The sequence below is a fragment of the Macaca fascicularis genome, chromosome 20 (genome assembly GCF_037993035.2).
Source record: "Macaca fascicularis isolate 582-1 chromosome 20, T2T-MFA8v1.1".
NCBI classification, from domain to species: Eukaryota; Metazoa; Chordata; class Mammalia; order Primates; family Cercopithecidae; genus Macaca; species Macaca fascicularis.
In genome coordinates, this window is record NC_088394.1 from 81,528,663 (window position 1) to 81,549,933 (window position 21,271).

Below are 21,271 nucleotides of genomic sequence, written 5' to 3' on the forward strand. Positions count from 1 at the left end.
AGAGCTCGTACAGTGCAGAGACAGCCCCCGGCCCTCATCCATCACAGGCCTTCACCCGGTGGAGCTTATTGCCAGCTGTTAGGATAATGAATTTACATGAGCTGATAATGTAGACAAGAATTCAGTCAATGTCCAGGGGCGCAGAAGTTAATAAATACCTCTCTAATGAGGGCAGTGGGGGGTGAGCTTTCCCAGGGCCTCCCTCTCCCCGCTGCCCCTGGGTCCGCCACAGACACCTTGGCACCTGCCCTGGCCTCAGCCAGAGAACACCTGTGTGAAAGGAGGCCCACATCTGCCTCCCTGGGGAGGGCTGGGGGCTTTGTGCCGAGGCCTGGGGGGCAGCAGCCTTGAAGTGACCCCACCAGGCCTGTGATGGAGGGGCAGGAGGCAGGTGGGCCCTGGAGGCTGTGTCCACTTGCAGCAGGTCCAGGGAGACCCCTCCAAGGATCTCTGGGTTCCCCGGTGCTTGGCCTCCTGTCCTGGCCTCGAGGGAGCTGCCCCCAGCCGCTGCAGCCCCTGCCCCGCCCGCCCAGTGCACACATACTGAGGAGCAGCGCTAATTTTAGATTCCCCCTAATGAAGCCGCTCATTTGGAATTCTATTTTAAGTGACCTGACATCAGCAGAGCCGCTTCCCAGGCTCACAGCTCCTCGGGAGCCTGCAGCTGACACCGGGGCAGGGATGCTGCCTGCAGGGGACCCCCAGGGACCCAGGGAGGCTGTACCTCAGGCTGGAGGGCCATGGGGCCTAGGGAGCAGGCATTGCAGGGATGCGGCCTGCAGGGGACCCCCAGGGACCCAGGGAGACTGTACCTCAGGCTGGAGGGCCATGGGGCCTAGGGAGCAGGCGTTGGGCTTTGTCAGAGGCTGGGGTACGGAGGTTGCTGTCAGGATGCCAGTGGGCTAGTGATAGTGACATTGAGGTAGCCTCAGACCCGGGCATGGAGGGAGTGGGCAGAGGGTCTCCCTGGGTGAGGGCTTAGGTTCTGACTCCCGCAGGGACACCCCAGTTCCCTCCACCCCTGCCCTGGGGCTGGATGGCCCCACACTTTTGTTGGCGGTACCGACTTCGTGCCGTCGAGCCGCCATCCCTTTGAATGGCCGCCTTTTAAAAGCCTGGTTCTCTGCAGAAGAATTAGAACATACAGAGAGAGAAAAAAGGTGAAAACGAAAGACATAGCTCCTCTCGTTGCCATCTGAAGACACTGCCAGTAGCCTCAAGGCGTGTGCACCATTTGGGGTCCGACCTGGGACTCGCACCATGGCCTCTGTGTACCACTGATAGGCTTTGGATGTGTGTCCCCTCCAAACCTCATGTGGAAATGTGACCTCCAGTGTTGGAGGTAGGGCCTGGTGGCAGTGATTGGATCATGGGGGTGGATCTCATGAAGGGATTTTCACCGTCACCTTAGTGACGAGCACGCTCTTAGCGAGATCTGGGTGCTTAAAAGTCTGGGACCTCCCCACTCTTGATCCCTCTCTTGCCACCGGATGTGCTGGCTTCCACCATGATTAGAAGCCTCCCGAGGCCTCCCCAGAAGCAGATGCCAGCACCACGCTTCCTGTACACCCCATAGAGCCAGGAGCCAAAAATAAGCCTCTTTTCTTTATGAATTACTCAGGCTCAGGTATTTCTTTATAGCAACACAGACAGCCTAGTTTAGCCCCCAACCCATGCCTGTGGCTGGTGGTCACAGCATGTCTGCCCAGGCGGCCAGCCGGCCTCATGAAGGCCATGGGAGAGAGAATTGGCATCTGCTCCCAGACCTCCAGGATGGGTCACCTCAAGGTGAAATGACCATACAGTGCCCCATGTCCCCCTTTTGTGGCAGCATGTGGTGCGGGTTGCAGGGCACAGTTGGCCACCCAGCCTGCACCGGAGATCAGCCCTGGAGCAGCCCTGGAGCTGGGCCCTGGCTGGCGTGTCACATGGGCACTGTGCTGAGGTCCTCTCAGCCCTGCTCTGCATTGGCCCTGGGATCCAAGCCTGCCTTCACCCATCTGGGAAATAAGCCCATTCACGGCTTTCTCATAGGGCGGCCGAGAGGTAGAGTGGCTGGCTCTCTGAGGAATGTGGGAAAGGGGGATGTGGGATGCTGCTGGTCTCTGACATCAAAGGGACATGTTTTGGAGACTGAAGATGCAGAGTATCTGTGTGCAGATAGTTTCACTTCTTGGCTTTCTGATGGATTGAGAGGGTGGCCTTGATTAACAGAGGGTGTGGCAACACTCACCGTATCAGTAATCTAGCGTTGTGTAACCAACTGTCTGCAACTCAGTGGCTTAAACACAAAACTCTTATCTCAGTTTCTGTGGGCCAGGAATTGGAGGATGGCTCAGCTGGGTGGTTCTGGCTCAGGGTCTATGACGAGCCTACTTGAGATGTTGGCTGGGGCTGTGGTCTCATCAGAAGGCCAGCCTGGGGCTGGAGGATTCACTGCCAAGGTAGCTTCTCATGTGGCTGTTGGCTGGAGGCCTTGGTTCCTTGAAATACGGGTTTCTCCACAACCTGCTTGAGCATCCTCATGACACGGCGGCTGACCCCCCTCCACTGGAGTGACCCAAGAGGGCCAAGGAGGCGATCTTGCCTTGGTGGCTGCAGACTATTGCTCCCATTATACTCTGTTCATCAGAAGTGAGTTGCTCAGTCTGGCCCATGCTTGGGGAAGGGAATTAGTCTCTACCTCTTGAAGGGATGATTGATGAAGACTTTGTAGACATTCTTTTTATTTTTTTGAGAGACAGGGTTCTGTTACCCAGGCTAGAGTATTGTGGTGTGATCATAGCTCACTGTAGCTCCAACTCCTGGGCTCAAATAATCCTCCAAACAGCTGGGAGTTACAGGTACACACCTGTAGTTTCAGGGTAACTTATAGAGACAGGGTCTCTCTATGTTGCCCAGGCTGATTTGGAACTCCTGGCCTCACGCAGTCCTCCCACCTCACCTTTCTACTTAGTTGGGATTACAGGTGTGCCCGTCACGCCCAGGATGAATGTTTTTAACCATTACAGTCCAGTATACCTTAGCTGTGTGTGGTGCACACACGTGACCATTCACACCTTCTGATCGGGTGCCGTGGTTGGACCATGGACTGAGCAGGTGCTGGTAATGAGCAGTGGGGGCCCAGGAAGCTGGGTTCAAGTCCTGGACATGCTGCTCAACTACTTGACCTTGGAACAAACTTCGGTCATCTGGCCTCGGTTTCCCCATCTGCACACTAGGCCTCTTGGGCTTGGGCGATGGCTGTGAGGGGTGGGACACAGGCTGGGTGGTGGGTGACGGCTCAGCTGCTGTGGCTTCTCCTGGGCTCATTGTGAGGCTGTCTTGAGAAGTGCCCGACTGGTCTGTGTGACTTCTGAGAGCTGCTGCGGTATCCCCTGGGGGGGTGGTCTTTGCATTCCTTGGGGCCCTGCTCCTATCTTCCAGGCAGCCCTCCTAGTGCCACCCTCCTGAGCGCCTCGTTGGGACCACGAGGACCTGGTTCGTTGATGTCTGCATGGGTCCCTGTGAGGGTGGGACTCTGTCCTGTGCCACTTTGTCTTTCTAGACATTCCCTCCTAAAAACCCCGCAGCCTACTCAGTGTGGTGCTGAGGGTGCTTTGGTGACAGGTAGGACCCAGTGGTCCTCTGGACTGCCCATGGCAGCCCCCATGTGGGCCACGTCCTCCAGTGTCCCCTGCAGGCAGCAGGACAAGAGCGCTGGTCTTCCCTCTGCCCCAGTGTCCTCTGTGTCACCTTTCCCCAGCCATCGGCCTGTTGGGGTCACGGGGTGGCCCTCTGCCGAAGGTGTGCGGGTTTGTGGGCCCAGGGCAGGGGGCTCTTGGGCAGGGTGCCCACCAGCTTGACACCACGTGCCCTCCCCACTGTAGCTCCGGTGGGGTGGGCAGTGCAGACCCAGAGCATGGGTGCCATTTGCTGAGACACCTGTGTGACCGTGGCTGGACCTCCTGCCTGCTGGGACTGGCATCTGTCCTTGCTCGCTGGCATGCTGTCTATTAATGGCCATGGGGCCCCCCACAGGCTCTGAAGCCCCTCGTGTCAGTTACCCCATTACGCTCAGGGGAGTGACCTCATGAGGTCGGGTTTGCTGTGCTGTTACCCCGTTGGGTAGATGAAGAAACTGAGGCCCTGAGAAGCAAAGTAACTTGCCCAAAGCAAGTTCAGCCAGAAGCAGCAGAGCGTGGGTCTGAGCCACAGGCGTGCTTTCCTTGCCCCCACCGGACCCACAGGGAGAGGCACTGATGGCAGCCCGGTGCGGGGGACGGGCAGAGACCAGGCCAGCCTTGGGGGCAGTACGGCCAGCAGTGCAGAGCGGAGAGCAGCTGGCAGGGTTCAGGCTGACCGAGGAAGGGCCCTTGTTGGCTGCCCGCATTTTCTGGAAGTCAGGCTGCCAGGCAAAAGCCCCCGCCCTCCCGCGTGCTTGCATGTCTGTGCCAGGTTGAAGCGGCCTTGGAAAGGCAGGGTGGGGGTGCGGGTCCCCCTTCCATCCCTGGTCCCTCCAGAAAGACCCAAGCTAGGTGGGGCCCACTGCTGCGGGGCACGGCCACGGCACCACGTGACTGCTGGCAGCTGGGGGCTGGCTCGCCTGCCATAGGCGTGGGGCTCTTAGGGGTCCTTTGTTCCTGAGGTGTGAGCTCTCACTGGAGAGAACAAACGATGTCCCCTAAACTCGCTCTTGCCTCAATGTTGTCTCATTTGCAGCTCTCCTCATAGGCAGTGCCCCCGCCTTTCCCTCAGTACCCCCAAAGAGTTATTTTCTCCCTACATCCCCTGTCAGGAGAGGGAGGACTTTGCTCCTTGAATACACGCCCAGGGCCCATGGCCTTTGGTGGCAAGTTCTGGGGATAGCAGGTGGACAAAGGAGGTCTTGAGGGGGTCCCCTCCACACTGCCTCCGGGCCTGCCGCCCATGGGGACAGGTTTCAGACTTGTCAGTGTGACTTAGAATCTGGCAGAGGTGGGGTGGGCTCTGGAGGCCAGGGTAGCCTCTTCGGTGAGGGCGGTGGGCCCACAGCCCCGGGGGGACCCTGGGACCCCCTTGCCCTTACCCCATAGGAAGTGCACAGTCCGCCCCTCTTGTGTTATGTGTGGTCCCCCAGATGATCTCTGTGACACCAGCATCCACCACTCCAACCAAGATGCGTCCGCAGGGAGGAAGCCGGGACCCTGGCCTGTGGGTGACGTAGGGGTGGGGGCGTCTCGGGAGGGAGGGGATGCTGGTGAAAAACATTTTGACCAAGTTGGGCTTTTATTGGTTGGACACACGGGATGGGAGGACTGAGGGCTTGTTTGGAGGTGGCCATGTCCTTTCCCCAGTGGTTCTAATGTCACCAGATGGCTGTACCTGGGCTCAGACCTGCTGCTGCTGCAGCTACCACCACTGGCCGGGAGGGCCAGGTCAGCTGTTGCTGGGCCAGGTCGGCCTGAACTTGGCCCTGGAAGGAAAGGGAGGGTTCCAAGCTGCACCGCGGTTTGGATTCGCAGTTTTCTGTTTTTAGCATCTCAGGGCAGACTCTGTGCCCAGTAAAGGGCCACAGTGGGGTCTGTGGGGCAGCCATGTTCTCCACCACTCCCCGTCAGCCTGCCTGTGTGGCCCCATCTCTGGGACCCCTCTCAGACAGAGACGCACAGGGTCCCTGAGTGGCGGGGAGGCTGGGGGTCTGCGCTGAGTGCCCGTGTGGACTGGGCTGAGTTGGGGCCTTAGTTTCCTTTTCTGTAATGTGGGGCAGAACTCGTGCCAGCCTCCTGAGGGCATTGCCCTGCGTGCCTGGCATCGTGTGCTTGTCGCGTCGGTGGCCACAGCAGTTGTCTTGGTTCCCGTCATCCCTGGGCCTCTCCGTCGTCGTGTTTCTATCCTGAGGATGCGGGCTGAACGCCTCCTCACCCTGGGCCTCAGTCTCCTTCCCCACACCCTTCGATAGTCTGGGGCCTGTTGGGTGATGCGCGGGATCCTGCACGGCCTGCCCAGCCCGGATTGCCCTGGAGAGGTAGAGGGACAGTGCTGGCCCAAGCCAGTCAGCATCTGGGGTCCTGGGGGCCCCTTGGGTCTGTGCCAGGTTCCAGCTGGACTCTGGGGACGGGGTCTGTTCTCTCCGCAGCGCTGGCTCTGTCCTGTTCTTGCTTGTCCTGCTGGAGCCCCCGGGGCTGCCCCTGCTCCCTGCATGCTGCTGCTGACACCGGCACCCCCCGCCCCAGCCCTGCCCACCCTGCTCTGGTGCTGGGCGCTCCTGCTCTCTGGGTGACCTCTGGTTCTTCTTTTCCTGTTTCAGGCATGAGCCATGAGCCCAAGTCCCCTTCGCTAGGGATGCTTTCCACCGCGACCAGGACCACCGCCACCGTCAACCCCCTCACCCCCTCGCCGCTCAATGGCGCCCTGGTGCCCAGCGGCAGCCCCGCCACCAGCAGCGCGCTGTCGGCCCAGGCCGCGCCATCCTCCAGCTTTGCCGCCGCGCTGCGCAAGCTCGCCAAACAGGCGGAGGAGCCCAGAGGTAAGGGGGCCCGCCAGGCTGCGCGTGGGGGGAGCTGCGGCTCCCGAGGCCGGGACTCAGCCTCCCGCCCGCGGCGTGCACGCGCACAGCAGGTCTCGTTTTTCCTGTGCCGTGTGCTCTGCGTGGAGCGGGCAGTGCTGTCTGAGCTGCAGACCCTGGGCCAGCCCGCCCGCCCCAGCACCTCTGCTTTGCCTCTGCTTCTGTCGCTCCTGCCTCTGTCCTTCCTCGGCCCCCGGAGTCACTGTAGGGATGTCTGGCCGTAGCTAGGTCCTCCTGCCAGCTCTGTGACTTGGTTGGGAGGAGGGTGGGTGCCCTGGACCAGGCTGCAGGGGGAGAGCTAGGCCCTAGTGCTCCCTGAGTGGCCCCTTGCCCAGGCTTCGACCACCCCCTCCAGACGTGGCAGAGAACATGGTGTCCCTGGAAACACATTGGTCTGGAGCAGGGATCTCTGGCACAGCTGACCCCACCACTGCTTAACTCCCTGAGGCAGAGACTGGGGGGAGCGTAGACAAGCGGCCCCTTGGGGTCTGGAGCCTTGGCTTCTGGTATCACCTGGGCAGGACCTGCTGTGTGACCCTGGGCACGTACTGACCCTCTGAGCTTTGTTTTTCCTGTCTGTGCAGTGAACCTCTAAAGAGGCCCCCTTTGGCTCTGGCTTTGGGGCACTTCTTGGGGCCTGCGATGACCATTGGCTGCCCATGCCCGGGCTGCTGCTGGCACGAACGGGGAGGCGCACTGGGCGGCTGGAGCTGCTGGGGGCCTTGGCCCTGTGGATTCCAGCCTCGGACACCCTCTGGACGCATTGCTCACAGGCAGGGGAGCTGAGGAAACAGGGACCCCAATGGCATCTGCTTCATTCACCTGAAAGGCCCATGGCTTAGGATCCTGGGTTCCAGGGCCCTCCAGGGTGGCCACAGAGCAACGCGTGCAGGAGCTGTATCCGTCTATATTATCCGGGTTCCAGCTTGGCAGAGGGGACACCTGCCCTGACCAGGGCGGGCTGGGGGGTCTTCTCGTTTCTGAGTGTCTCCTTTCTGGGTCCTTTCTGCTACCGCTCATTGGAGAGTGGGGGAGTACGAGAGGACACAGCTGGCGTTGATGGATGGGGGACACTGGCCCAGGAGGGAGGCCCACTGGGGTCTGGTTTCTGTACCACCAGGGGGCAGTTCCTTGCCTCCTGGCTCTTCCTGGCAAACCAGGCACAGGCGGGACCACCAGAAAACCCTCCACGCCCCCAGCAGGGGACTCGCTGGCCACGCCTGAGCGGGCCAGGTTGCATGGCCCCCACCTGTGTCAAGAGGCTAGGCAGCTGCAGGCAGATGGCTCGGGAGAGGCAGACTGCCTGCCCGGTGGCCCCCCAGGCATCCTGGACTCTCCGGGGTGGTGAACAAGGCGACTGGGGACAGACCCCGGGAGGAAGCAGAGCCTGGAGTCGAGACCTGGGCTCTCCTGAGAGGGGCAGAGAGAAGCGAGGGCAGAGCTGGCCCGGCTCCTCCTGCTGCAGTTGTCTTTTTTCCCAGCGTTTGGGGGCAGGAGAACCAGGGCTGGTGAGGGATTTCCAAGGCCACGGGCGACAAGTGGCTGGCGCTGGTGCTGCCCGGGCTGGGTTACCCCTGCATCCTGCCTTCATCCAGCAGCTGTGTCTGCTTTGGGGCCTCTGGGCTCCACCCCGGGTAACGCCGCGGAGGACGTCGTCAGGAAAAGGGCAGGTTTCCCTCCTCGCCAAGGAAGGTGGTGGAGAGGTGTTCAGACTCGCCTTCCCTCCCTGGGCCTGGCAGCGGCCGTGGGCGTCACAGCAGGAGCCTGCCTCATAGGGCGGTCGCTTCCTCTCCGCTGCCCCAGGCTGTCCCAAGCACTTGGCTTGGTGGCTCGGCCAGCGGGCGGCCTGAGTGCCAGAGGCTGCTGGTCCTCACTGGCCAGTAACAAAGTGTGCCACTGGGCACCCATGGCAGGAGGCCAGACACCATGGCCTCGGGGCCTCCTCCCTCCCAGCTGCGACCGGGGCACTGGGAAGGGTCCCCCAGGGTGGTTGCCCCGCAGGAGAGATGCCCCCGGATGAATGCCTGGGAACTGGGTGGCAGAGGGTCAGGAGAGCGGGTGAGCAGTGCCACTGCCTGAGCTTTGTGCCCACGGGTTCACTCACCCAAGTCACCCCCATTGAGCTGGGAACACCAGGGTTTGTGGAGCAGTGTTCGGGTCTTGCGACGCCCTTAGCTGGGCCGGGGCCCTTGTCGTCCCCACTTCCATTTTGTTGAGTCTCCATCTGGTCATCACTGGTCAGGCCTTGGTCTGGATGAGGAGGGACTGGGTAACTTGTTCTCGTGACCTCAGCCACTCAGTGCACCTGGTCCGCATTCTCATGGAGTCACACCCACCCTGACCTCACCTTTCCCCGTCCGTGGAACTGGCCGGCAGCCCTCCCAGGCCCCTTGAGCAGATGAGAAGGCCGAGGTTCAGAAAGGTCAAGTCGCAAGACGGCAGCCGCAGCGGGTGGGGTCGTGCCCGGGTCCTGCTGCTGCCGGACCTTCCCAGGTGGGCTGGGAGAGCCACTGTTAGGACAGTTCTGAGCAGGTGGTCCCAGTGGTCCCTGCTGGAGGGGAAGCCCCTCCCACCCCTAGCACCACTGCCCTTGGTGCAGGGAGCTGGCGTTTGGCGCACAAGAGTCTCTGCCTGGCCGTCAGTGCACTGACCCTGCCTCCCTGCGGGTTGTGGAATCCTGGGTGATGGTGGGGACATGTGGGCCCTCCAGCTTCCCTCTGCTACCTCCCCACCTGCGCCAGAGGGCAGCAGGGGGAACCTTCGGCAGACTTGGCAGTGGGAGGGGTCTGGATTTTTTATTTAAAATTTTTTTAGTTATAATTCCCATGCCATAAAATTCACCCTGTTGAAGTGCGTGATTTCGTGATTTTCGTACACAGTGTGTGACTATCTAATTGTAGAACATTTGGGTCACCCCTCAGAGAACCCCAGTGGCATTTGCTGTCAGCCTCCACGTCCTCCCTCAGCCCTTGGCGGCTGCTGTCTGCTTTCTGCCTCTGTAGATGTGCCTGTGGGCATTTCGTACACAGGGGCTGGCGCAGCGTGTGTCTGGACTCCTCTGAGTATGACATCTCCTGGTCCTCGTGGGCCGTCTGTGGCGTGACAGCCCTTTCTGCCTCTCGTGGTGGGACGACCCGGGTGGGGCCACGAACCCCCAGCTGCCTGTCTTCTCCATCCTGGAGGTGGACCAGCGAGGGCCTCCCCGCCTTCATCTCGGCAGTAGCTGTGTATCGAGCGCCTGCTGTGCCCCTGGCGGGCTCGCTGTGCTGCTCACACAGCCTTCGCCTCTGGTGGATGAGAACTGAGCCCCCGGCTTGCCCGGGTCTCACGTTGTAAGTGGCGTGGGGAATTCCAACCCCCAACTCGTGCCTGAGACAACGTAGCCCCCTGCCACGCAGGTATAGCCTCCTCCCCGCAGAAAGGGAGACTGGGCCTCTGTGAAAGCCACACCTCCCAGGGGACGGGGTCCCTCTGGTGCCTGCCAGGTGCCCAAGAGAGCACCAAGCCCCTGCGGGCTAGCGGCTGAGCTGGCCAACTCACAGGCCCACAGCCAGGGCTGCCTCCTGGCGATGGCACGTCCCGGGCAGAAGGGGCAGGGATGGAAGCGGGGCAGCTCCCAGAGCTGCAGGGGGAGGTGGCAGGAGAGGTGGCAGGGCTGGCGCACTCAGGGAACAGCAGAGGCTGTGCTGCCCCATGAGGCCCCTCGTCGGGGGTCCACGGGGCCCTGGCCGCCTGCGGCAGCCTTCTCACTCACACTGACCCTCCTCTCCAGTGCACGCCTGACGACTTTTGGAAGCACCTCTCATTTTTTGCCATCTGACGGTGATTGCCTCCACGTCTCTCCTCTCATTGTGTCTCAAGGGTGCAGTTTAAAAATTCAATTCAGACGAAGCTGTGGCTTGCGCTGCCCCAGGAGAAAGGCTAGGAAGGAGAGGAAAAGGAGGCCCTCGCTGGGATTTATATTTCTGGAGGCTGAGATGTGTTCCCATCTTCAAAGCTCAGTCACCCGCCCACCAGCACGGGGCCAGACACCCATCCCCAGCGCCAGCCTGACCGTTTAACCTACTCACTCCCGAGGCCGGGGCTCCCTGGGCGAGGGTGGACGCTTGGGAATCGCCGATGCACACCCGCACCTTCCTTCCTTGCTGTGTGATCTGGGCAGGCCGCTTCGCCTCTCTGAGCTTCCGCTGTTTCTTGGGTGAGGAGCAGGTCTCTATCTCATGAATTGTGGGGCCTCAGTGATAATGAGCAGCAGCCGGGCATGGTGGCATGAGTGTCAGTGCAGCAGGCCTCCACCCTGGCTCCCTTCCCTGCCCCCCACCCTCATGCTGCCTCCTTTCGCCTTCCCCATTCTTACCACCCTAACCTCCTACGTGCCCTCCCACACCCCTCCACCCCCTGCCACGCCTTCCGCCCACTCTCCTTCCTACCCCGGTGACCCCTATCATCTGCCCGGGGAGGGTGTGTGCTGCCCCGGTGGGGTGGGAAGGTGTGGGTCCGCCATGGCTTCCCCTCATCAGTGGCTCTGGGCCGGGAGCCTGCAGTGGCTTCCTCTTCTCCCAGCGGTGCAGGGTGCAGGCAGGGCCGGGTGGCTGCCTGTTTGTCTTGACTTCCTGGGAGAAAGGGGGGCTTGGAGTGCCCAAGCCCCATGCAGCGTGTTCTGGAAGGAGCCTTGGGTTGCAGGTTTGGGCGTGATCCCGAGTTGAGCCTGGGTTGCACCCCCGGCCCCTTCCCAGTGACCGACCCAGGCTCCAGTCTGAGCCCAGGCGTCCCTGACCCTGTTCTGCCCTGGTGGCTGTTGATCTCTTTGTTCCTCCCACATTGTGCCAGCCACCAAAGGGATGTCCCCAGGGCCGCCCAGCCCTCCCTCCGATGCAGGTGGACCAGCTCCTGCCATAGCCCAGCCTTCTCAGGTGGCACCGGGTCCTTGGGTACAAGCAGAGACCCCCCCCCCCGCCTCCTCGGAGTGACGGCCTAGCCACCACCTCCCTCCCTGCCTCTCCTGCCAGGACCTCTTCTGCACAGAGAGACCCCACCACCCCGATAGGCATCTGAAATGCCAGCCTAGGAGTCCCAAGACTGAGGGGTGGGTCCCAGCCCCATGTCCCACCCCCTGCCCTGGACAGATTTTGACCCCCCTCTGAGCCTCCTGGGCACCAGGCCTAGCCTGCCTTGCAGGTGTGTCGGGATCCCCACATCATCCCTGTCCTTGGAGGTGCTTGTTGACGGAATAAGAGGTGTTTGCCCCGAGGGTGCCCCAGGAACGCCTGTGCCTGGAGCCAGGCCTTGTGCTTCAGGCTCCCCAGCTCCACACCCTGAAGGCAGCCCTGAGCTGGGCTGGGGTCCGACAGCTGTTGGGCCTGCCGTGGAGCTGTCCAGGCTGGGGGCTGCCGGGTGTCTCTGGCCCTTCCCCTCTGGCCCCTGCAGAGGGCAGGCCGTGGAGCCTCCACTGCCGCCCCCGCTGCTGTGTGACGAAGCCAGGGCTGCTGCCAGGCGCCCTCACAAGCTGTGTGGCATCTGCTTGCCGTACGCAGCAGGCAGCAGCCTCCCGCGGGGACGCAGTGCCCGTCTGCCAAGGCGGCGGGGGGCGGAGGTACGGGGAGCCTTGCGTGTCCTCAGCTGCTCCAGGAGGCACAGGCAGCACCTGGGACCAGGCACCTCCTCCCTGGGAAACAGTTGGGGGCAATCATGCTGTGGGCCTTTGCTCTGGGAGGCCAGTGCTCTGGGAACAGGGTAGCACCAGAGCCTTCCCAGGTGGGCTGGGAGAGCTGCCATCTGGAGGACAGTTCTGAGCAGGTGCTCCTGGCTGGAGAGGAAGCCCCACCTCACCCCAGCACCACCCACGGTGCAGAGCTGGGGTTGGATGCACAAGAGTCTGAGCCTGTTCCCACCCCATTTCTTGTCACCAGCCCAGTGGCTGGGACTCATGGCTTCCCTGCCCACACTTTGCTCCCTTAACACTAGCCAAGGGGCTCATGGTACCTGCCCTGGAAGCTGCCAGAGGCCTCTCCAAGCAGGTGTTAGCCGCTGTGTTACCTGCGGCAGGAGTGGCCCAGCCACCCACAGCCCAGCTTGGGCCACAGGGACGGGGCTGACGGGTGGTGGCAGTGGTGATGGAACTGCTCTCTTGTCATCAAGGCCTGCGGGGCCCTGTGCCGCCTTCCCCCGGTGGTGTCTGCTGGCTGCCTGCCTCGTCTTGTCACTGGCTTTGCAGGCGAGAAGGCAGGCAGATCCGGTTACTGTTTGGTCCCTGGTGCCACCTGAAACCAGGATCCCGCCTGAGTGAGCAGGGACCATGGAGCCTTCCTCGTGATTTGCCGTGGGAGTGATTCCGCCGTGGAGCCGGCCTGGGCGGGGGAGAGGCTCCCCCTTTCTGCCACTGCCTCGGAAATCTGCCTCTCAAAGAAAACGGCAAAACAAACACGGAGGAAGGATCCCGCCTGGCAGGCGCGCCTCGCGTGGGTGTCAGTCTGCGGTGGCGGTGGCTCTGCAGGCGTCTGGAGCCGGTCTGTCTCCAGCGCAGGTGTGAGCACCGCGGCGTCCTCAGCGTGCCCCTCTGTCCTCCTGGCCCGGGGGGCAGGGGCGGAGGGGAGCAAGGCCGGTGGAGAGGACCCCACCACCTATCCTGACCTCTTCTCCGCATTGCACAGTGGGGAGCCCTGGGCATGGTGGAGGGGCCCAGTACTTGGCGTGTCAGCCGGTGGGGGCCTGTCCTGGGATAATGGAGGCAAGGCTTCCCCTAGCCACTTGGATATAAGGGTGATTTTTTTCCAGTTTCCCCGATGCACCCTCTGCCTCCCCGCAACCACTGTGCCTCTTTCTTCCTCCTCACCCTAATGCCCCACCTCCCTCGGGGTACCCATCTCAGCTCCTGTGGCCTCACGCGGACTCTCCCGACCCTATCCAGCTCCCAGGGTCCAGCATCTCAGCTCACGCTGTTCAGCAAATACTCGGTCCCGGCAAAATGCATTTCGAGCTAGAAACCCACACCTCCCATTGTCAGTTTGGGTTTGATGACTGTGGCACACGATGGCAGGGTGGGTATGGGAGCCCGCCACTGGCCGACAGTCCCCCACCCTTTGCAGCTGTGAGGTGGGGCCTCGTGGGTGGACGCAGGAGGCCGCAGGTTGGGAGAGGCCCATCCTGGGAGCCACGTAGGGCGGCTGCTACTACTTCGTCTCCCACGTCTCCCTGGGACGCAGGGGGTCGTGGCGTGACTTCAGCCCTGCGCTGTGGTGTTCCTGCTGTCCCGTGTGCCAGGGCTGCAGTGACTCCAGAAGGTCTCCCAGCCTGTTCTCGTCACCTGTGCGATGGGGACTTCACCTCCCAGACCCGCATGATTCCTAGTGGGCGGGGAGCTGACTGGCTCTTTCCTTTGGGGTCTGCTGTTCCCGTTCAGCTGGGCAGATTTCAAGGAAAGCGGCTGGGGTGACTCGGCTCCTGTCCCACTTGCCTACTCACTGACTGGTGGCTTCCTGTGGCTCCCATGGGCCTTCTGGGCCTCCCGGGCAAAGCACTGGACCTCCTCTGGCCAGGCTCCTTTCCACGTCCATGTCGCCACAAGTCCGCCAGGGCTGGGTTCCCAGGTTTTGAATGGAAACAGCTCGGTAGGTGAGGGTAGAGAGTGGAGGAGCAGCCCGGGCAGACACAGGTTCTATGGACCTGCCCCGCCCACCCTCCAGCTGTTCCAGCCCACACCGGCCAAGGGCCCAGCCGGCATCACCGTTGGCGTGGCTACTCCAGAGTCATGGCACGTGGCACGCTGAGGCTCCTGCTGAGTGGACTCTGCCCAGAGCTCTTTCAAGATTGAGCTGGGAGCTGAGTGTGATACTGTACACCTATAGTCCCAGCTACTTGGAGGCTGAGGTGGGAGGATCACTTGAGCCCTGGAGGTGGAGGCTGCAATGAGTCATGATTGCACCACTGTACTCCAGCCTGGGCAACAGAGAGAGACCCTGTCTCTGAAAATATTTTTTAATTAAAAAGAAACTTTTAAACAGTGACTTGGGGACAGAACAGATGACAGGAAGAGCCCCCAGGTTAGCAGACACACAGGGTCCCCTGGGTTCCCGCCCTGGCCGGCACCTGCCCCTGCATGGTTGAAAGCAGGGGGCAGATTGCAGCTGGGGACCCTCCTTCCGAGGGGCTGTGATGGGTCTGTCACTCACCTGCCTATTCAAACTGCCTCTCATTTGTGTCTCCATCGGCAGCATGGAGTAGGCATGGGCTAGGCATGGGCTGTGGACGCCGGAGCCGCCCCCTGGGGCTCTGGCCCTGCTAAGCTGTGGGCAGCCCTGGCTGTGGGAGTGGGCATCTCACAGAGATGTTCCAGGGACTCTCTTTAGGGAAGCACGTCCGTTAGTCACCGTTCTGTTCCCTCCGCCATTCCCCTGAGTGGTTGCAGTGGGGCCAGGCTCTGGGGTGGGTCGGGGCCGTGCAGGACGGCGGCCGGGGAATGCCTGTGCCCGAGCTCGGCCGGGGAGTCTTTACCCCTCGGAGTGCCCTGCCCTCCCTTTTCCTTCCATGCTCGCTGCTGGCCTGGCCAGGGCCTGTGGCTTTGGGGCCTGACCGCAGTGAGGCCACGCCCGCCTCGGTCTCCAGTGCCCTGAGAGTGGTCCTGGGGCCTGGCCCCCAGGCGCCTCTTAAAGACTGATGACTCTTCAGGGGGTGCCAGTGGTTTTTGCCTGGCGGGGTGGGCCTGAGCCTGGGTGGCTGATAGGTGCTGCTGTGGTGCTGCAGTCCTGTTTTTGCCCTCAGTCTACCTGCCGGCTGACTTTGGGGTGTCAGCTGTTAATTACATCTGCCCGTGGGCCTCAGCACTAATCTTCGAGGTCAGACAGCAGAGGTGACGTGGACGCGGGCTGCCTCTTGTCATCTCCAATCCGGATCCGTTTCATTGACTAACTCCTGGCTGAATACCGCCAGTTAATTACAGCAATCACAGACCTTCCTGCTCCAGCCGCGCGGTGAGAATGAGGGTTCGAGGGCCAGGCGCCAGCCTCGCTAATGGGCCTGGCGTTGCGGGGGCATCGATCGAGGCTGAGCTGGCTGGTCTGGTGAGTAGCATCCCCCGGCAGGGATTAGGCCGCTGAGTGTCAATGGCCTCCCCTGGCCCCAGGCAAAGACCCTTCCCCAGAGAAGCTGCCCGCCGCTCACGTCCTCCTCTCACTTCCTCACCCACTGGTGTTTAGAAACAAGGCTCATTCAGAGACTCTGGAGTGGAGGCTGCCTTGGTCATGGCAAGGGGTCTCTCTGGGAAGTGGGGTTCAGAGGGATGGGGCAGTGCGGGGTCTCTGTACCCCCTTATGGCATGAGCTGCAAGGTTCTCCCCATTTGTAGAGTTGGGGTGCAGAGAAGTCTCTGAGGTCCCTGAGGCTTGCCACATGGTGGGGCTCCTGCTCCCACCTCCCCGCTGTCTGTCCGGTCCCCAGGGAGGACCCAGAGCCCACCTGGCCGTTGGCCCCAACTTTTCCCCTGGGCAGCAGGAGCCCGGATCGTGAGCTCTCAGCAGCCTCTGCCTCGACGGGGTGGCGGCTCTTGGTGTCTTGGTTTTATTTCCTTTTTCAGCTCCAGAGCACAGATGTCCACATTTCCTCCACTCACAGCTACTGGAATCTAGATGGGGTCACCCTGGGTTTGGGCCGGGTGCACAGGAGGGCATCCCACGAAGAAGAGTGGTGAGGCAGGCGCAGTTACTCGTAATGTGTAATCCCAGCACTGTGGGCGGCCGAGGCGGGAGGATCGCTTCAGCCCAGGAATTTGAGACCAGCCTGGGCACCATAGCGAGACCCTGTCTCTACCAAAAAAAAAAAAAACTCTAGCCGGGCCTGGTGGCACATGCCTTTAGTCCCAGCTCCTCAGGAGGCTGAGGTGGGAGGATCGCTTGAACCCAAGAGGTTGAGGCTGCAGCGAGCAGTGATTGCACCACTGCACTCCAGCCCAGCCTGGGCAACAGAGTGAGATCCTGTCTCAAAAAAAAAAAAAAAAAAAAAAAAAAAGAGTGGTGGGCACAGTGCTGTTCACAGCGGCCACAAGGTGGGCCCAGCCTGTATGCCACCAGCTGAGGGCAAACCAGTAAGGACTGGGTGAACAGAGGCACACGGTGGACTGTCACTTAGCCTCAGGAAGGAGAGATTCTCTTAGGTGCTGCCACGTGGATGAGCCGTGAAAACGCGGCTCCAGTGAGAGACGCCAGACGAGAGTGCATGCAGTGGGATTCCCTTGATGTGAGGTCTCTGGAACAGGCCCCTCCGCAGAGACGAAAGCCAGTGCGTGCGGGGCCTGGGGAAGAGGGCAGTGGCTGCTCGTGGGTACCAGGTTCCTTTTGGGGTGACGGAAATGCTCTAAAATGGATTGTGGTGATGGTCGCGCAACTCTGAACGTGCTGGAACCGGGGGGGCCGTGCGCTGGGTGGGTGAGTTACGCGGGATGGAATCATAGCTCAGTGAAGCGGTAACAACTGAAACCGAAGAGCCATGGAGATTCCACGGAATTTTTTTTGAAAGAAAGATCCTTTCCCTGGTTTTTGGTTTTTTCCCCCAAAAACTTTAAGTGAACTTTTTCTCAAAATCTAAATACGTACAGAAAAGCAGCTAGACCGCCAGTGTGCAGAACGAACCCACAGATAGGAGGGCTGAGGCCTGTTCTCCTGTCCCGCCCCCTGCCCCCGAGGTGAGGGTCATGGTGCCCTGACCTGCAGCCAGCGTTTTCCTTCCTCAGGTGGATCTAGTATCCCGCCAGCACAGTGCCCAGTCCCAGGGGTTGGCCCAGCCGACTTGGGGTGGTGGAGTTCTCGGGGTGTGGGCAGTGAGTGAGTGGCTAGTCCATCTGGGGGCCTGGGGGCGGGTCACGCCTCAGGGGCAGCAGCCCTCAGCCTCCCTCCCTACCTGGGCCAGGTCGCGGTGGGTGGGAGCGTGATGAGGTGGGGGCCTTGCCTTGAGCAGTTCATTGCTGGGCAGAGTGTGACTGTGCCTCCGGGCTGCTCTGGGGCATGGCCAATGTGGCTGGACTGAGTGTCTGCCATGGGGCTGCCCTGTCCAGTTTTGCAGGCTGCACACAAGCCAGGAATCCACATTAAAGAGGCCCAGATAGCGTTTCTGCAGGAGGCGACAGGACTGTGCTCTGGGGACGGGGCAGCTGCCCCCCCCAAGGGAGCACCTTTGGGAGAACAAAGTTCTGTTTCCACATGGGGATGCCTGTGGAGCCTCCCCCTCCCGTCACACCGCGGAGGCCACTTTGGCTGCCTGACGACTCTGGGCACCCCCTGTAAGCCGTTTTCTTTGGTGAATGTGTGTGTGCCCACTCCGGATGCAGTGAAGCGGGGATGACACTGCTTCTGCCACCGGAACCAAGGCCAGTTCGGAACAGAAGTCGGGGAGGATGCCGGGAGCTGGTGGGCTGGGGTTCTCCTGGAAAGGGCATCTGACCCCTGCTTCTGCCATGCCCTGGGCTGCAGGTGCCTCCCAAGTGGGGCTTTTGCAAACAGAAGGCGCCCAATTGTACCTCACCGCCTCAGACGGCAGCACCTGTCCCCGTGAGCCCAGGTGTGAGCTTGCGCAGCGCCTGTGATGGGTGGCTGCCTGGACACACGGTGCTGCTGGTGGGTGGATGTGTGTCTGCTCCTGCTGGAACCTGCCCCAGCGGACACTGTGCTGTGATACCATAGAATCCAGGGCCACCTCTGTGGCCTGCCCTGTTGAAGACCTTGGTCTGTGCTGGACACTGATTGGGTGCTGTGTTTGGCTCTTGGGGATGGAGAGCTTCCGTAGGCCTGTGTCAGGGGCTTGGGAAGGGGGCTTGGGGAGGGTGAGCTGGACACTGACCTGTGTACAAGTCCACAACCGTGTGAGCGGCACGGGGTCTCCTCCCTGCAGGCTGCAGGTCAGCTGGAGTCGGGGGTGTGAGTGTGCAGCTGTGCTCCCCCGAGCCTCGTGAGGCTGGGCAGGGCTCTTGACCCAGAAGCAGCAGAGCTTCTGGAGCCCCAGGCCCAGCCCCAGGCCCCACCAGCAGCCCCAGCCTCTGGGGAGCTGCTCTGGCCTCGGTCACGGGGACTTGACCCCCACAACAAGGGGGTGGGGGCTGTGGAAGTGAGGCTGGCACCTGCTTGGGGATAGGAGGACTCTTGGAGCAGGTGCCTTTGGACATCCTCACCCCCACTCCTGCCACCACACACGCTTGGTCCCTTTCTGACCTGGGTGGGAGGGAGGCAACAGAGGGGAGCCCTGGTCTGAGAAGGCAGTTTTGCTCTGTGATGGAGGGAGCCCCCTCCCTTAGGGCCTGGGAACACTTCTCCCTGTCCTCCCCTGTCCAAACCCCTGCTGCACCTGCCCGTCCGCACCTCCTGCCCTTGGGGTATCCTCTTGGCTGTAGCCATCTGTCACCCAGGCCCTGAGCCCTCCTGCCTGCCCTGCACCCTCCCCCTGCTACCAGCAGGGCTGCAGTCACCCATTCTTCCATCCCCACGGCATCCGGGGGGCTGAGGGGTTCTTTGTGAGATGATGGGCGAGTTCTGGGGTAGGTTGTGGTGGTGGTTGTAAACAGCGAACCTAAGCAAACCTCCTGACATGTATCATTAAAGATGGTGAATTACATGTCAGTTTCTGAAATGTAAAAATAAAACTCCCCCAGGGTCACCCTGAGTGGCTGCCATTTGGGCTTCCTCAGCCACCACCGCACTGCGTCCCTGCTTGGCTGGGCCCCATTCAGGGGTGCTGACCACTTCTTTTTTTGTTTTGAGATGGAGTCTCATGCTGTCACCAGGCTGGAGTGCAGCAGCGCCATCTCCACTCGCCACAACCTCCGCCTCCCGGGTTCAAACGATTCTCCTGCGTCAGCCTCCCAAGTAGCTGGGATTACAAGTGCTTGCCACCACACCCAGCTAATATTTGTATTTTTAGTAGAGACGGGGTTTCACCGTGTTGGCCAGGATCGACGATCTCCTGACCTCGTGATCCGCCCGCCTCGGCCTCCTGAAGTGCTGGGATTACAGGCGTGAGCCACCGCGCCTAGCCAGTGCCGACCACTTCTTATGTTTGTTTCCTGCCACCCTCCAGCCCCCTGTCTCCCCAGCCTGATGGGAGCCCCCAGAGGGGATACCGTTTCCTGTGACCCCCACATCCCCCAAGCACATGGGGCTCCCTGGGAAGACTTGGAGGCTTGAGGTCTCTGCTGCTCACATGTGGAGCCGCCTCTCGGCGGGGCAGGGTGCGTGGCCCGGCTGGCCTGTGTGTCCTGGGATGTTTACAGACCACTGGCTCACGACATCTAGAAAAACGTGTGTTCTCTAACTCCGGGGTTCCATGTCTGTCCCGAAAGGTGCCGCCTTCGTCTGTCACTCAGGGCTGTCAGGTGCTGGTCCTGCCTGCCCTGCCCAGGTTCCTTCCTGTCTGGTGGCGGTTGGCGGCCCTGGGCACCAGAGCATCTGTGCTTTGTGCCTCTTGACCAGGGAGAGTGGGGCGAAGGGATAGGGAGTGCCTGGGGTAGACTGAGCTGCTGACCCAGTTGGGCCTCAGGAGGGGTGTCTCCTGCCTGCCTGTCTTGGGTGGGGGCCCACGAGGCTGGTAGACCTGGTGCTCTGGGTGCCTCACTTGGGGCAGGGGGACAGCTGGAACCCAGGTCCCCAGCTGTCACTGCTTCTCCCACTCAGACCACCGTCTTCTCCTCCACAGGGTCCTCACTGAGCAGCGAGTCGTCCCCCGTGTCCTCTCCGGCCACCAACCATAGCTCCCCTGCCAGCACACCCAAGCGCGTGCCCATGGGCCCTATCATCGTCCCCCCTGGGGGCCACAGCGTGCCCAGCACACCCCCCGTGGTGACCATCGCTCCAACCAAAACCGTCAATGGCGTCTGGAGGAGCGAGAGCCGGCAGGTGAGTGGGGCGGGGCAGGGAGCCCAGCATCTTCTGAGGGGAGGCTGGATTCAGGCATCCGTTGGGGGCTCTGGAGCTTTCAAGGTTGAGTTTAAATTCCAAAGACACCCCCTCCCCCACTCTGAGTTTCCGTCTCCTTCCCTGCAATGGGAGGTGAGTGACAGCGGCACCCTCCTGGAGGCCCTGTGCGGGTGAGTACCTCGGCCCACGCATCAGTCTGCCCAGGCTGTCGGAAGAAACCACCCGCTGGGGGTGTCCAGTTATTTTCTCCTGTTCTGGAGGCCACAAGTTCACGATCTGGGGGCTGGCAGGGCTGGTTTCCCCAGAGGCCCGTCCTGGGTTGCTGGTGGCTGCCTTCTCCCTGGGTCATCTGTGGTGTCTTCACGTCTGGGTGCTGATCTCGTCTCGTAAGGACACCAGTCCGTTGGTTTAGCGCCCACCCTCGTGTCCTCATTCTCATTTAGTCACCTCTTTAAAGACTGTGTCTCCAAAGGCAGTTCCGCTCTGAGGCCCTGGGCGTCAGGGCTCCAACACACGGATTTGGGTGGGGGTGGAAGTCCAGTTCACAGCTGTAGCACTGTCAAGCCGTAAAGTGGCGTCTGCACGTCGAACACCCGGCAGACTGTGACTGTCACTGTGTGAACTCAACAAAGAATTGAGGTAGGAAAGATCCCAGCCCAGGAGCTATCGGAACAAGACATCTGGTGGGTTTTGTGTTTCTGTCTTACTTTTGGGGCTCCCAGCGGAGGCCCCTCCCCAAGTTTTCGGGGCTCCTTATGTCCGTGCGCCCCTCGCGCTGTACTGGGCCTGCCTGTGTGGAAGGAGCTGGCACTGGGAGCTGCTCTTCTGCCCCTGCCTGGAGCTGGCGCGTCCCCGGG

The 21,271-nt window shown here is 61.5% G+C and overlaps 1 protein-coding gene across 37 annotated transcripts in view; it reads left to right on the forward strand.

Annotated features, from left to right (window-relative positions):
- The window catches only part of GSE1 (Gse1 coiled-coil protein), a 511,516-nt gene that overhangs the window by 463,260 nt on the left and 26,985 nt on the right, over positions 1-21,271 (forward strand). For 23 of the 37 annotated variants that reach the window (XM_005592690.5, XM_015442743.4, XM_015442742.4 and 20 more), the window contains 2 exons: positions 6,269-6,487; positions 20,194-20,393. In XM_005592690.5, the coding sequence (XP_005592747.3) occupies positions 6,269-6,487; positions 20,194-20,393 (419 nt within the window). Of the gene's footprint in view, positions 1-6,268; positions 15,583-20,193; positions 20,394-21,271 lie in introns of those variants that run through there. The other 14 variants (XM_005592691.5, XM_065537753.2, XM_074027709.1 and 11 more) reach the window with 2 other exon arrangements.